General features: G+C 38.1%; 1 protein-coding gene across 3 annotated transcripts in view; it reads left to right on the forward strand.

Annotated features, from left to right (window-relative positions):
- Positions 1–16,282, forward strand: part of MTMR2 (myotubularin related protein 2) — a 123,374-nt gene that overhangs the window by 73,740 nt on the left and 33,352 nt on the right. For all 3 annotated transcript variants that reach the window (XM_032360397.1, XM_032360398.1, XM_032360399.1), the window contains 2 exons: positions 2,860–2,961; positions 4,077–4,160. In XM_032360397.1, coding sequence (XP_032216288.1) covers positions 2,860–2,961; positions 4,077–4,160 — 186 coding nt within the window. The remainder of the gene's footprint in view (positions 1–2,859; positions 2,962–4,076; positions 4,161–16,282) is intronic.

Raw genomic sequence — 16,282 nt, forward strand, 5'->3', positions numbered from 1 at the left:
GTGATCTGTCATGAATTAGGCTTGAATTCTTTTGGACCCAGTACAAGATACTTTGACATTGATTATTTCATGTGTATATATTTATATATGTGTGTATATATACACACCTCATCTTCTTTTCCATTCATCTGCTGATGGACACTGCTTCCATAGTTTGGCTATTGCAAATAATGCTGCAGTAAACACAGGAATGCATGTATCTACTCAAATTAGTGTTTTTTGTATTTTTTGGGTAAAAATCCAGTAATATGATTACTGGATTGTAGGGTAGTTCTATTATTAATTATTAATTTTTTGAGGAACCTCCATGCTGTTTTCCACAGTGGTTGTACCATTTTGTATTCCCACGAAGAGTGCAGGAGGGTTTCTTTTTCTCCACATCCTCACCAGCACTTGTTTCTTGAGTTTTTGATTTTAGCCATTCTGACAGGTATGAGGAGTTACCCCATTGTGGTTTTGATTTGGAGATGTCTAACTTGTATTAAATGCATTGACACTGAATGAAACTTAAGATTTTTACACTTTCATCATTCTGTTCAGTCATAGACATTTCATCTCTGGTGCCATTTCAGTTGGTAGCTGTTCTCATTATGGCCTGGTTAATACCCGTGCACATTTCAGTTCTAGAAATCCTTTTGTTTTTTTTCCCTGCTTTTCTCCCAGTGCCAAAAGTAAAAGCAGCAGCACATGCATAAATTTCAAGTTACTTACTTTCTTTCTTTTTTTTTTTTTTAAGATTTTATTTATTTATTTGGCAGGGAGATTACAAGTAGGCAGAGAGGCAGACAGAGAGAGAGGGGGGAGCAGGCTCCCTGCTGAGCAGAGAGCCTGATGCGGGGCTCGATCCCCTGAGATCATGACCTGAGCTGAAGGCAGAGGCCTAAGCCACTTAGCCCCTCAAGTTACTTTCTTATGCTAATTTTTAGTTCTATAAATCTAGTAATAAAGGTAATGACTACTAATTATTTTTATACATTTTCCTTCATAGTCAGAAGGGCTCTAAGAGTATAATAGCTATGAAAAATGTGTCAAGCACATTGTCTCCTAATCACTTTATTGTAATCTAATAGTAAATGGAGCATAGAATATGAGAGGACATGAAATCTTGATCATTTTAAATACAGTTTTTCCATGGAGCAAGATCATTATCAACAAACGCAAACATTTGTAGGGCCCTGTCTGTGGCACTTTTAGATAACCCTCCAATTAACAAGAGTGATTATGAACATCTCTACTAGTTGTAAATATATTTACTGAGGAAGAAACAAGGTATCAGCTTAGGTTTCCGCACGTTTGTTTTAAAGTAAGGTAAAGCTAGCGTCCTCGTTTTGGATCAGATTTGTGATAAAATGTACTACTTGTTTGTGTACTGCAGATGCATTAGAGTGCAGTGTTCCTGTATTCAGTTTTATAGAATAAATATAATAAAGCTATTTTGAATTCTGCTTAGATTAAAACACTTAGATAAAATGGGTAGTCTTGAAATTAATTTTTTAGAAGATTTTTATTTATTTATTTGACAGACAGAGATCACAAGTAGGCAGAGAGGCAGGCAGAGAGAGAGAGGGAGGCAGGTTCCCTGCTGAGCAGAGAGCCCGATGTAGGGCTCAATCCCAGGACTCTGGGATCATGACCTGAGCCGACGGCAGAGGCTTTAACCCACTGAGCCACCCAGGCTCCCCTCTTGAAATTATTATTATTATTATTTTTTAAATATTTTATTCATTTATTTGACAGAGATCACAAGTAGGCAGAGAGGCAGGCAGAGAGAGAGAAGGAAACAGGCTCCCTGCTGAGCGGAGAGCCCGATGCTGGGCTCCATCCCAGGACCCTGGGATCATGACCTGAGCTGAAGGCAGAGGCTTTAACCCACTGAGCCACCCAGGCGCCCCTTGAAATTATTTTTAATCCCCAAGTTTTTCTTAGTGCAGTTAAGATGTCAGTAAACCAGGGGTGCCTGGGTGGCTCAGTTGGTTGGACGACTGCCTTCGGCTCAGGTCATGATCCTGGAGTCCCAGGATCGAGTCCCACATCAGGCTCCCAGCTCCATGGGAAGTCTGCTTCTCCCTCTGACCTCCTCGCTCATGTTCTCTCTCACTGTCTCTCTCTCAAATAAATAAATAAAATCTTTAAAAAAAAAAAATGTCAGTAAACCAGAACATGAATATCTATATTGAGACTGAGCATAGAAAATTGCTTGAGGACAAATAACAAAAGGGAGCCCGGGACTTTAGATCTGACTGTAGAGGCAGGATGACATCAACCAAACATTTGGGAGTTTATCTGCCAGGAGGTGTTTGAAGAGCTTGGACCTGGAGAAGAGGAAGAGATTTATGTACAGTTTGATTCTATCAGTCCAGTTCCAGAAAACGTAGGAAGATCCAGTGAAAATGAGCGCTGGGAAGGGATCGTAAATAGGAAAGTTATCACCAGGCATGATGGGAACAAGGGCACTTATGAAATATAACAAGAGCTAATCAGGTTTTTAATAGGGAAATCCATGACAAAAAATGGGCTTTCACAGGGAAAGGATATACACTGAGCTGTGTATCTACCAGTCATGATAGTGAGCTTCAGATACAGTATCTCTTATCAGGTGGTATCTCCTTTACTGGCCTGTTGTGAGTAAATAAGCAGAAATAAAATTTCTGTCCTCTGAATTTTGCCTTGTATTAGAGTGCCTTTTTTTCTTTTCAGTTAGACATTGTGATTTCCCTTCCTCTAGGAGTTGTTGTCTTATTTTCGTATCCCACATTCACAGATCTTAATATTCTACAAGGTAGTTCTGAGTTATCCTTATGTGTTCATTAAATAAAAGGTGAACGGGGATCGATGACTTGGATCGTAAATCTTTTCTAGGATATTCGGAATTTACGGTTTGCTCATAAACCTGAGGGGCGAACAAGAAGATCCATTTTTGAGAATCTAATGAAATACGCATTTCCTGTCTCTAATAACCTGGTAAGATGTTTTTTGTCTTTGAAAAATGTGTATTGTAATTCTTGGTGTAGTGTAAAGAAACTTGTCTAGGCTACCTAGAATCTACATTTGTGATCCTGTTTTGTCATTAAACCAGATGCATAATTTAAGTTTAATCTAACCTCTTGGAGCAGTTTCTTTTAGGTATGAAATGAGGAGGCTGAGCTAGCAGATTTCTGAGGTCCATTCCTGCTTGCTGACGTTCTATAATTATATGATCTTTCTATAGAGGGTGTTCCCACGATGAAAAGCTGTCTGTGGTCTTCATTAGGATTTGAAATTTCCTTTTTATTATTTTTTTAAAAGATTTTATTTATTTATTCGAAATCTTTTTAATTAGGAGCTGAGAGTTAAGTCTAGCAATTTTAGAGGAAAGAGTGAATAAATCTTAGTGGAGTTCCTGCTACCTGCTAGCAGTGGTGCCCCCTCATTAATGTTATATAATCTAATTAATATTTTATAATATCCCGTGGTAGTAAATATTATTTATCCCTATTTTAGAGTTGAAACCGGGGCAGGTAAGCAATTAACTCAAGGGTACAGCTAGTAGGGAGTAACATTTATAATCAGAATTTGTTTTTTGATTCTTGTTTGAATGTTTTCACCATAGTTGTTTCTGTCCTTCTGTCTACAAAGATGATAAATTAGATTTTCTTTTTTGGTACATTGATCACATGCCAAAAAACAATATGTTTATTCAGTATGTTTTAGAAAATGTAGCATTAACTTCAGCTGCTTAACTGCTGACATCTGTGATGTCAAACTACTTAATTTTATCAGAAGATGTCTTTTTGTAACCTAAATAGCTTATATCTGAAGGAAATATGGTGATATGTTAGCATTTGATACATCTTGGTGGTGGGCCTCTGTGCTTTCCTATGTGTTTGAAAAATATGAAAACAAAACAAAACAAAACAATACATTTTCAAAATTATAAAGCAAGAGCCAAAACAACACTATGAAAAAAAAGGACACCACTACAAAATATCCTTGCAGACGAGTAAATGAAAACTTTGGGTATGATAAGGATTCATTTCTGATTCATGACCCTCTGAAATGTCTTTTTGTAGCTATTAACTCTGTTTGCTGTTTTGTAGCCTCTTTTTGCTTTTGAGTATAAAGAAGTATTCCCTGAAAATGGGTGGAAGCTATATGACTCTCTTTTAGAGTATAGAAGACAGGTATGTACTTTTATTCTTTCAGTTTTAATATTTTGCATTATTTTCATTACAACAAAAAACTTAAGGGTAGAGGTATATATCTTTATATAGTTGTGTGGGTCGTGTTGTTTTAATGAAGGCTAATCTTGATTCTTTGTCTACCTTTCTGTTTCTCTAAACTCTTTGAGACTGTTTTAGTGATCTTTTATTAATTTACTTATCTAAGAAATAGTAAGTAAATCAGCTTCTAAAAATGTTTAATATTGATAAAAATTAAATGGTAAATATATTTACATTTTAATATTCTTATGTACCATTCAACATTATTCACTCACCTTTTTCTCTTTTGGAGATCCTATAATATAATTCTGAAAAAATTTCATAGTAGTTCTGCTTATAACATAGGCCTCCATGAAATTTTGAAAGTTTTAGATCTTCATAGAGGACACACTTATACATAAAATGTTATCAAATCAAATCTGATAGTATACCAAAGAGTTAATACATCATGACTAAGGTTGGTTGGTTTACTATGAGAAACCTATCAGCATGATATACCACAGTAAGAGATGAAAGCAGAGTTCAGTCTGGAAATCTGTGTGACAGTCTGTCATCCTCAGGACACCACTTCCCAGAGCCCTTTTACTGAATATTTAAACTCTGCCTAAAATAGTCTTGAACGATCTGCATGTTCAGTCTGCTTTCTTGAGAATTTAAGTTAGGACACATTGGTTGTTTCTTTGGAAATCATTAGATTTGAGATCCAGGTCACTCTAGAATTCAGATATGAAAATAAGCTGTGATTTTTGTATTTAGATTTCAGACATTGTGTTTGAATTATAGAGCTTCTAATTTATTTAAGTTTGTTTCACAAAGCAAGGAAGAGTAAAATCCACTACCAGAGAACTAAAGATACCCAAATGGTTTGAAGTATCATTTGTTGCTCAATAGCATGTAGTCAGTAAAATAAAATTTCTTAGTCAGTTATAAAGCCATCAGATTGGCAAAGTATGAGGCAGAATATTCAATAAGTGAATCAACTAGAAATCATGAGTCTACAAGTTAACATTGCAAGATTTTTGCTAATTCAAAAAGCCAGTGTCAGAATTAGGTGGGAAAGCAATCAGAAGATCTGACCATGTCCTGAGAATTGTTAAGATGAGAAATATTCTCTAGGAATCTAGGCAAAAATTGCCATCAACATAGAACTTTGGAAAGCAGGCGAATAACTGTGTCCACAGAAAAGAAATAAGTTATTATGGAAAAGAGAGTAAGTTAAAGAGTAAATAAACAACTATACCCCTGGGGTGCCTGGGTGGCTCAGATGGTTAAGTGTCTGCCTTCGGCTCAGGTCATGATCTTAGGGTCCTGGGTTTGAGCCCCGCTTCTGCCTCTCTCTCTGCCTACTTGTGATCTCTCTCTGTCAAATAAATAAATAAAATCTTAAACAACAACAACAACAAAGAGCAACCCCCCCCCAACTATACCCCTATAGAAGGAGAATTAAGAGATTAGGAAATGTGGCTGTCAGAAATAGAGCATTGACTCTATATGAAGTAATGCACATGCTTTATGATCTTTGATTTACTAGATGAATTTTTGACTTTTTTTCCAGCAAAGCTAGACACTTTGTCTCTGATGCAACTAAATTGAAGTATAGTGTAGAGAACTGTGTATTTCTTGTGGTTGGAAGACTCAGGTTCAGGGGTGGATTTTGATGTATATTAAGTTTATTACAGAAGAAAATGAAGGTAATCTTTTAATATAAACCTTAAGACTAAAGATAATGCATCAGATTATTCCTTTTTTTCTTTTCAATTAAAATTAAAAGTGGTGACACTTGCATTCTGCATAAAATTTAGAAGTTGAATTTGAGTTGAAAAGTAGGTTTCCCTTCCAGGACAACCTTGTCCCCCAGCCACTCCAGTTCCTCTCTCTTAAGGAAATAATGTTGTTGGTTACCTATGTATGCTTTCAGAGATTTTATGCCTTCTTTTTCATTTAATGTGTTTGGGAGGATACATACCATCTCAGAACATACAGACCTGCCTGTTCTTTTTTTTCTTTTAGGTCGAGGTGTAATTCACGCACCATAAAATGTATCACTTTAATGTACAGTCCACTGGCTTTTAACATATGCACAAAGTTGTGCAACTCTTACCACAAATTCCAGAGCATTTAGAAGACTGAGTTTGAGTCATATCTTTAGCTCTTACTTAGTTCTCAATCTTAGGTATGTGTTCTTGAATGAGTCATTATGTCACAGTGCTTTTATTTTTTTACATGGTCATAGGAACTGCTTTATAGGAATGTTTGAAGGATTAGTAATATACGGGAAGGTATTTTATTAACCAAAGAAATCTATCCAAGTGATTATTACTGTTTATATTACTTTGTAGAGCTCTAAAAACGGAAATCATGACTGGTGGTGAGATTCATTGTGTGTAGCCACTAAAACACGAAAGGAAAGTCACATTAATTCTGTAGACCTGTACATTATAGTGCTGATCATGTGTTATTTTTAATGCACAAAATTATTAATGACTATTTAAATTTTTTATGTAAGAGGATGTTTCTTGAATGTATTCTTGATGCATACATATAGTGATTATATAGAGGACTCTTGAAATTTGTGGATAAGATCAAGAAAAATCAAGTTGCTGAAACAGTGAAAATCAGTCTTAAGGAAATGAACATGGTCTTCTGCAAAAATATTCAGTCACACGGTAGATAGATGTATTGCTTAGCAAATTTGGAAAACACTCAAGTCCAGTCAAGGAAAACAGAATTTATTCTCAGCATTGGAATGTGAATAACTAAGGAAAGCTATCATCCAGTTAATTGGGTTGTAACTTGACTCTGACAAACAGATACATTAACTGAAGGACAGTGATTTGCAGGGAGATTATAAAAATGTATGCCAAGGATCAGTAGCTGTCAGAATGTCTTTAGTACTGTCTACAAAGAGTGTGTGCTGACGGGTCAACTCCACTTGTCGGTTTGGAAGGCAGTTCCTTCAGTGGAGGTCAGTATACCACCTTATCTAAGAATAGGAACACAACAGCATTAGTGTAACTTAAGTCAGTGGTTTACCCCCACCCTGCCAGTTTCCTGGAGAATGTGACACAATCCCATGGGTAATAGTGGTTCTCCCTGAGAGTGATTTTTCAAGGATATGAGAAGGGATTGAGAGATTAGAGTACTCCCTGGGTTGGGGATGGTTCATCAGGATCTCAGGTGAGGTATGCCTCTCGGGTGATCTGGCAGTCTTAGCTCTGACTCCATGTTGCCTAAGAAAACTTGAGAAACTACTGTCGCTTTTTGTGAAGGCTTCCTTGCGGGTCATTGATTTAGTCATTAATCATTCCTTCCTTCACTCATCCATCCATCCATCCATCCATCCATCCATCCATCCAATTTATCTGGCACTATATATACTAGTGGCTAAGTCTATGAAACTAGAAGACACAATCCTGACTTCCAAAGAGCATATACTTAGTGGAGGATTCAAAGAGGTAAGCTGATAATTAAAATACACAGCGATAAATACAGTGACAGGTAAAGCAAGGTACTCCAGTGAGAGAATATGAAGCCCTTTGGGAACTGAAAGTATTGGTATAGGCTTGACTAAAGGCTGGAGTGGCAAGAGATCAGACTGGGGAAAGCTGAAGTGTGAAGGGCTGGGTTTTGCGAAGTCCATAAAGGAGTTTCTTTCACAGTTTTATTGAGAAATAATTGGCATACGTCACTGTGTAAGTTTAAGGTACATGACATGATGGTTTGATTTGCATGTGTTGTGAAATGATTGCCAGAATAGGTTCAGCTAACATCCATCTTTTCATATAGACAGAATAAAAACAAAGAAGAAAAGGAAACAATTTTCTCCTTTTGAGGAGAACGCATAGGATTTGCTCTCAGCAGCTTTCCTGTGTATCATACAGCAGTGTGAGGTGTAGTCATCATGTTGTCCAAGACGTCCCAAGCAGTTACTTCTCTTATAATGGAAGTTTGTACCTTTTTGCCACCTGACCACTTTCCTCCAGTTTTCTCTCCCCCAACCACAAGTCTGTTCTTTTTCTGTCAATTTCTGTGAGTTGTTTTTTATTTTTTTTTAACATTCTGCATATCATATAGTATTTGTCTTTTTCTGTCTGTCTGACTTATTTCACTAAGCATACTACCCTCCAGGTCCTCCTGTGTTGTTGCAAATGGTTAAGATTTGCTTGGTTTTCATGGCTGAATAATACCACATTGTCCATTCCTCCACCAGTGGACACTTATGTCCATGTCTTGGCTGTTGTAAACAGTGCTGTCCTGGTTATGGGCAGTGCAGGTATCTTTTCCAGTTACTGTTTTCATTTCCTTTGAATATATCTGCAGAAGTGGAGTTGTTATAATGCTGTAGTTCTGGGTTTGATTTTCTGAGCATCCTCACACCGTTTTCCATAGCAGCTGAACCAGTTTACAACTGCACCCACAGGGTTTTCTTTCTCCATATCCACACCCGCTTCTGTCATCTCTCTATTTTTTAAATTTATTTTTATTTCTTATTTTATGATGGCCATTCTGACAGGTCTGAGATGAGATCTCTTTGTGGTTTTAATTTGCATTTGCTTAATGACTATATTGAGAATCTTTTCATGTGTCTATTGGCCTTTCATATTTCTTTTTTGATTAAATGTTCATTCAGGTCCTTTGACCATTAATTTTTCTTTTTTTTTTTTTTTTTGAGTATAGCTGGCATACTGTGTTATATCCGTTTCAGGTGTACAACATCATGATTTGGTTTTTGCTGCTGTGTTGCATGAGTTCTTTAGATATTTTGGATATTAACCCCTTATTAGATATACAGTTTAAAAGTATTTGAATTTCTGTATTAACAGTTGTAATGTTTCCTTTTTCATTTATGATTTTGTTGATTTAGACCCTTTCTCTTTTTAACTCGGTTAGTCTAAGAGTTTGCCAACTTTATTTATCTTTTCAGGGAACGAACTCTTAGTTTGTTTAATTCCCCTCCCCCCCTTCTTTTCTGTCTTATTTATTTCCACTCTAGTCTTTATTGTTTCCTTTCTTCTGGTAACTTTGGACTCAGTTTGTTCTTCTTTTAGTTAAGATATGCACTTACGTTGTTAATTTGGGATTTTTCTTGCCTGAAAAAAAAAAGATTTTATTTATTAGAGAGAGGGGTTGGGGAAGGGCAGAGGGAGAGGGAGAGAGAGAGAATCCCAAGCAGACTCCATGTTGAGCGTGGAGCCCGACACAGGGTTCAAACTCAACAACCCTGAGATCACAACCTGAGCAAAATCCCAAGAGTTGGATGCCTAACCAACTGTGCTATCCAGGTGCCCCAGATTTTTCTTGCATCTTAATGTAGGCATTTATTGCTCTAACTTCCCTTTTAGAAGTGCTTCTGAAACACCCTACAAGTTCTGGTATATTGTATTTCCATGTCTGTTTGTACAAATTTTATTTCTCCTTTAATTTGTTTTCTGACCAAATGGTTGTTGTTGGTTATTCAGGAGAATGTTGTTTAATTTCTTTGTGATTTTTTTCAGTTTTTTCCTGTTAGTGATTTCTGGTTTTAGGCCATTATAGACAGAGAAGATATCTAGTATGGTTTTAGTCTTCTTGAATTTGCTGAACCCTGACATGTGGCCTATAGTAGAAAGTGTTCCATGTATACTTCAGAAGAATGTGTATTCTGCTGCTGTTGGATAGAGTGTTCTCTAGGAACCTGTTAGGTCTATTTTGACCATAGTGCTCAAATCCATGTATTGATTTCTTAATGATTTTCTGTTTGGATTATCTATCTGTTATTGACAATGGGGTATTGACATCCCCAACTATTACTATATTACTCTTTATTTTTACTTTTGCTGTTAGTTTTTGCTTTATATGTTTAGGACCTCCAAAGTTGAGCACACAAATATTTATAGTTGCTTTATCTTATTAATGTATTGTCCTTTTCCTCATTATATCATGGCTTTCTTATTCTCTCTATACTATTATTGTTTAAATCTATTTTGCTCAGTGTAGATAACCCTTCTTTTTTTATCATTTGCCTGGATTGTCTTTTTCCATCTTTTCATTCCCAGTCTATGTGAGTCTTCGAGGCCAAAGGGAGTCTCTTATTGGCAGCATATGGTTGGATCTTATTTTTTTTATCCATTTTGCCATATTGCATCTTTTAATTGGAGAATTTAGTTGGTTTATGTTTAGAGTAATTATTAGTAGGACTTACTGTTGCCACTTTGTTAATTAATTAACAAATCAATTCTGGTTGTTTTGTAGAATCATTGTTCCTTATTTCTTATCCTACTCTCTTTGTGCGTGTATATTTTGATGTCTTTTTGTATCAGTACACTTTGACTTCTTTATCATGTTTTTTGTAATTACTACAGAATTTTCCATGTGGTTACCATAAGGTTACATAAATATCTTGCACTCAGAACACCCCACTTTTAAACTGATAACACGTTAATGTCAATAGAGCTTATAAACTTTATATTTTTACTGCTGTTCCCCCTTATTTTTAGGTTATTGCTGTTATAAATTACATGTTTTTTATATTGTATAACTAATAACCAGATTATTTTAGTTATGGTTATTTTTACTATTTTTTTTAAGATTTTATTTTATTTATTTGATAGAGAGAGAGATCACAAGTAGGCAGAGAGGCAGGCAGAGAGAGAGGGGGAAGCAGGCTCCCCACCAAGCAGAGAGCCCGATGTGGGGCTCGATCCCAGGACCCTGAGATCATGACCTGAGCCGAAGGCAGAGGCTTTAACCCACTGAGCCAATCAGGTGCCCCTACTATGTTGTTTTTTTAACTTGCCAACTAGAGTTGTAGGTGAATTACATGCCACTGCTACTGTATTGCAGAATTAAACTGATTGTTACCAATGAGGTTTATACTACCTTTCTGTGTTTTTATGATGCTAATTAGCATTCTTTCACTTGTACTCAAGTATTTAGCATTTCTTATAAGGTAGATCTGGTAATAATGAACTCCCTGTACTTTTGTTTGGGAAAGTCTACCCTTTCTTCAGTTCAGAGAGACAGTCTCACTGGCTATAGAATTCTTGGCTTAGTTATTTTCTTTGACTATTTTGAGTATGCCTTCCCATTCTCTCTGGCCTAAAATATTTCTGTTGAGAAATCTGCCAGTATTCTTACAGGGTTACCCTTGAAAGAAAGCCCATTCTTGTTGCTCTTAAAATTCTTTGACTTTTGATGGTTATTTTTTGTTTGTTTGTTTTGCTTTTTAGGTTTCTTTATTTAGTTATTTGACAGAGAGAGAGGGAGTGAGAGAGAGCGTGTATGCACAAGCAGGGGGAGCAGCAAGCAGAGGGAGAAGGAAGCAGAGGGAGACAGAGGGAGAGGGAGAAGCAGGCTCCCCACTGAGCAAGGAGCTGGATGCAGGGCTTGATCCCAGCACTGTGGGATCCTGACCTGAACTGAAGGCAGCCTCTTGACTGACTGAGCCATCCAGGTGCCCTGACTTATGATGTTAATTGTAATGTGTCTCAGTGTATCCCTGTTTAAATTCAACATATTTGGGGTGCTTTGGACCTTATGGATCTGGATGTCCCTTTCTTTTACTAGACTCAGGGCATTTTCAGTCATTATCGTTTTAAACATACTTTCTATCTCATTCTCTTTCTTTTCTTCTGGAATTCGCATAATGTGAATATTGTCTCTTTACGTTATGTCCCATAATTCATGTAGGCTTTCTTCATCGTTTTCATTCTTTTTTTTCTTTTTGTTATTTTGATTGCTTTTTTTTTTTTTCAAGATTTTATTTATATGGCAGAGAGAGAGTGAGAGAGCACAAGCAAGGAGAGCTGCAGGCAGAGGGAGAAGCAGGCTTCCCACTGAGCAAGATCCTGATGCAGGGGGCGCCTGGGTGTCTCCGTGGGTTAAAGCCTCTGCCTTCGGCTCAGGTCATGATCCCAGGGTCCTGGGATCAAGCCCCACATCGGGCTCCCTGCTCAGGGGGGAGCCTGCTTCTCCCTCTCTCTCCCTCTGCCTGCTGCTCTGCCTACTTGTGCTCACTCTCTGTCAAATAAATAAATAAAATCTTAAAAAAAAAAAAAAGTAGATCCTGATGCAGGACTCAATCCTAGGACCCTGGGATCATGACCTCAGCTGAGGGGAGATGCTTAACTGACTGAGCCAACCAGGCATCTCTGACTGGTTAATTTCTAATACTTATCCTCCAGGTCCCTGATTATTTTGTATGGCTGAATCTGGTTTTTTTTTTTTAAGATTTTATTTATTTATTTATTTAAATATTTTATTTATTTATTTGACAGACAGAGATCACAAGTAGGCAGAGAGGCAGGCAGAGAGTTGGGGGGAAGCAGCCTCCCTGCCGAGCAGAGAACCCAATGCGGGACTCAATTCCAGGACCCTGGGATCATGACCTGAGCCGAAGGCAGAGGCTTTACCCCCCTGAGCCACCCAAGTGCCCCTTGAGTCTGCTTTTGAAACTGTTGAATTCTTCAACTCAGTTACTGTATTTTTCCACTCTAGGATTTCTCGGGTTTTGTTTGTTTTGTTTTTTTATGCTTGGTATTTTCTTGTGGAACTTCTTGTTTTGCTCGTCATTATTTTCCTAATTTTAATTGTGTGTTCTTACAGCTCATTAAAATTCATTAAGAGGATTATTCTGAATTCTTTGCTTGATAGTTCATATATTTCTATTTCTTTAGGGTCCATTATTGGAGCTATGTTAGTTTCCTTTGGTGGTATCATATTTACCTGATTTTTCATGATTCTTGATTCCTTATGTTGGTATCTGCACATTTGAATGATTGGGCATTTCTACCAGAATTTATAGGTTTTCTTTGGCAGAGACCATTCTTCACTCATCAGTTCTGTTTGGGTGTCTGGGAATGTCTGCAGGTACTGTCCTTTGGCAGGCGGGGCCTATTATTATAGTCTGTTTTGGGGCAAGTCAACTGTTTGAACTCAGAGGTCAGAGATTGGGAAGGGTGTGCTACTGGTGGAGAGCAGTTGAATGGGATTGCTGGCTTGGTTCCCTACCCAAGTGAGGGTGTAGGATGGGCCCTACAGTAACCTGGATTCTCCGATCAGGTCAGGTGTACTAGATTGCTGGGACTGGGTACTGTGTTCAGTTGTAGACGGGGCTCTTAATGGCAGGACAGCATGATGGGAACCAGGCCTCATTGTTTGGGGACCCAAATTAGGCCTGTCACTGAATTCCCTGGTCGAGCAAGGCCACTGGTTTTACTCTGCACCCTAGAGAGGCCACAGGCTGTGTGCTCTGTTCACATATCACTGTACATAGGGCTGTTTCATGGGCTGTGGAGATTCTTGTGTTCCCTAGTTAGGGTCCCCGGCCAGACAAGCTGAGAGCTATATTCAGCAATGAGCAGGACAGTGAGTTAGGTTCCCTTCTTGAGTGCGACAGGAGAAACAGCTCTAAAGCCAGTAAAACTCTTTGCTGTATTGACTCAAGATGATTTAGATCTCAAGTTCCCGACCAAACAGGGCCACTAGCTTTGTTCTGTAAAGTCTTGGCTATCTGTCCACTTCTTGGCCTGACTACCATTGAAGTACAGTGCTACCATGAGTTGTTGCCAGCCATTTCTGGTCAGATGGGGCTAGAAGACACAGTCCATCTACAACTGGTTGGTCTCTGTTTTAGCTTCCTTGCCTTGGTGAGAGGGGAAGGGCCTCCCTAGTTATTTTCCATTTCCCAAGCAGGCTCAGCGGTTGGGAAGGTCCTGGAACTACCCTCAGCCCCAGCTAAGAATTAATTCCCCTGTTTGGGAACACTGCATTCCTAGGACTTGCTTTGCTCCGGGGACAGTCAGCTCTTCTCTCCTGTCTCCCTGCTTGAGTGCTTCCAGTCCACACTGCTTCCAGTTTTTGCCAGTCCTTATGGTCAGATGGGGTGGGAAGACACTTTGCAGTGTGTGGGCCAATGATTTAGCTTCTGGCTTGGGGGTGCACAAACTGAACTCTGGGGCTGGCAAAACTCGTTTGAGGGTCCAAATTAGGGAGTTTCTGGACCCTCCTGAGTTCCCTGGTCAGAGTGTGTGCGTCCCTGACTCTGGTCTGCAGGTGAGCAAAACCATCCAAACAGGTTCCTCCTTCACCCCAGGATGTATGAATCAGTTTGTCATGATCCAAGTGCTGGTTCTGTAAGCCCTTCCCCACTTCTCCATCACAGTCAGATTCCTAGTGTTTGAGCCCCACAGATTCCCCTGCTGTTCCTGGGCGGCAAGATCAGTGTAGTGGCTCCAACAAGGTGACCCAGAGTGCTGGTGAGGAGCTGGTTGTCTCCCTTGGCTTAGGGAACACCTCTCTGTGTGGTGCTGGGCTGGCCTGGAGCGGAGGGATATTACCCTTCTAATGCAGTCTTTCTGGGTCTCTGAAGTGCAGGAGCTGCTTCAGTCCCATGTTCGAGGATTCACTCAGTGCTGTCTTGTTCTGGAATAGTTGTCAGTTGTGCTTGTGAGGGGAAGCAAAGTCAGGAACACCTATGTTGTCATCTTGGTGACATCACTCCTCATGAAGGAGTTACGCTTCATGTGAAAAAGACTAGGTAACCACTGATAGTTGTTAGAGGAACGGCATGAGAATTTGCTTCTTAGATGAATATTATAAAGACAGCATGGAGAATGGATTGCAGAGGGACAGGAGAGATTTGGTAATGGCTTGAATTAGGCAAGTTGCATTGAGGGTGGATGATAGTGAGCAGAGTTTTCTTTTGGCACTTTTAGATGGACAAAAATCATAGAAGTTGGTCATTGATTGGATGTAAGGGGGTTAGGCAAAGGGATGAATTAAAGGTGGTATCTGAGGTTTTTGCTTGAGTATCAGCTTTATAAATTTGCCAGTTCACTCTACTTTTTTGCTATTGCATGGAAATATATTTTTAAGCCTTTAATCCAGTCTTTCTTTTATTTCTAAAAATAAATAAGGATCTTACCTAAACAGTTGTTTGCTGTATAAAAAAGTTGAGGAAAGCAAGAGGGAGGGGGTTATGTATATCATATGAAGCAGGTTGGGACAAGGCCAATTAAATAGGGTATAGAGTATAAGGCACCAATAATAGTTCCAGAATTCACGGAAACTCTATTTACCCTATGATTACCAGAAGGGAATTTTCTCTCTTTCCTTAATGTTAATACCCTCTTGGGTGACTGGCGGGCACTTGAGAAATACCTTTTAAAGAAGAGTACATTCTTCCCTTTCTTTTCAGATTTTTATAACAACTTTTTCTTTTTTTTTTTTTTCCAGGAACAATGTACTTTTAAATAAAAAGGATAGATGTGCAATGTACATGGAGTTCTTTATTACCTCCTTTGTTTCTTCATCTATCAAATGTAGTTAACAAAACCTGGGTACAATAATATGTGCATGTGGGTGTGTGTAAAGGCTGCTGACATGTACTGGTGCCTAATAGGTGCTCAATAATTTTTTTCTTTAACTACCAGTTTGGTTTCTTTCAGTTCTTTTTCTGATTGATTTTATGAGTTGTTGGAGGCTATACAATTTTAAATATATATATTTTCTTAGTTCCAGTTAATTTCATGGCTTTATTTTCTGTAGAATGAAAGATGGAAAAATTTTAAGTATCTACTTCTTTACATATCTACTACTTCACATACCATTTATGTGAAGTAGTAGACTAGTTATAACTAATACTGAAGATCAAATGAGAGTTTAATAATTGATGTATTTTTAAAAAGTTGAAGTATTTCTTGTCTCTTGGCTTCTGTTACTCCCTTACTTTTCAAATATGTGTTAGATTAGCAACATTCCCATTAGTACTATAATTTGAAGGGAAAAATTCACTTTAGTTAGGTGAATGATAAATATATGTCTGGTGTTCTGCCGGATACTGAGTACCTGCTCCCTGAAATTTCTTTATGTAGACGAATGGCAGCAAAATCAACCATCCAGTCAACTACAGTGAGACTTTCTGTTTTTAAGACAGGGAACATTCTCAGTCTTACTGTGTCCTTCCTTCCTATTGCATATGTTTAGCACAGACCCAGCAGTCTCTCAGTATTTAGTGATTTAAGAAATCTTTCTATATATTTAGCATCAAAATGAACACAGATCCCTACATTAGAATAGCTCATCCTAAAAGCCTGGTCACTACA

Source organism: Mustela erminea, chromosome 9, assembly GCF_009829155.1.
Source record: "Mustela erminea isolate mMusErm1 chromosome 9, mMusErm1.Pri, whole genome shotgun sequence".
NCBI lineage: Eukaryota > Metazoa > Chordata > Mammalia > Carnivora > Mustelidae > Mustela > Mustela erminea.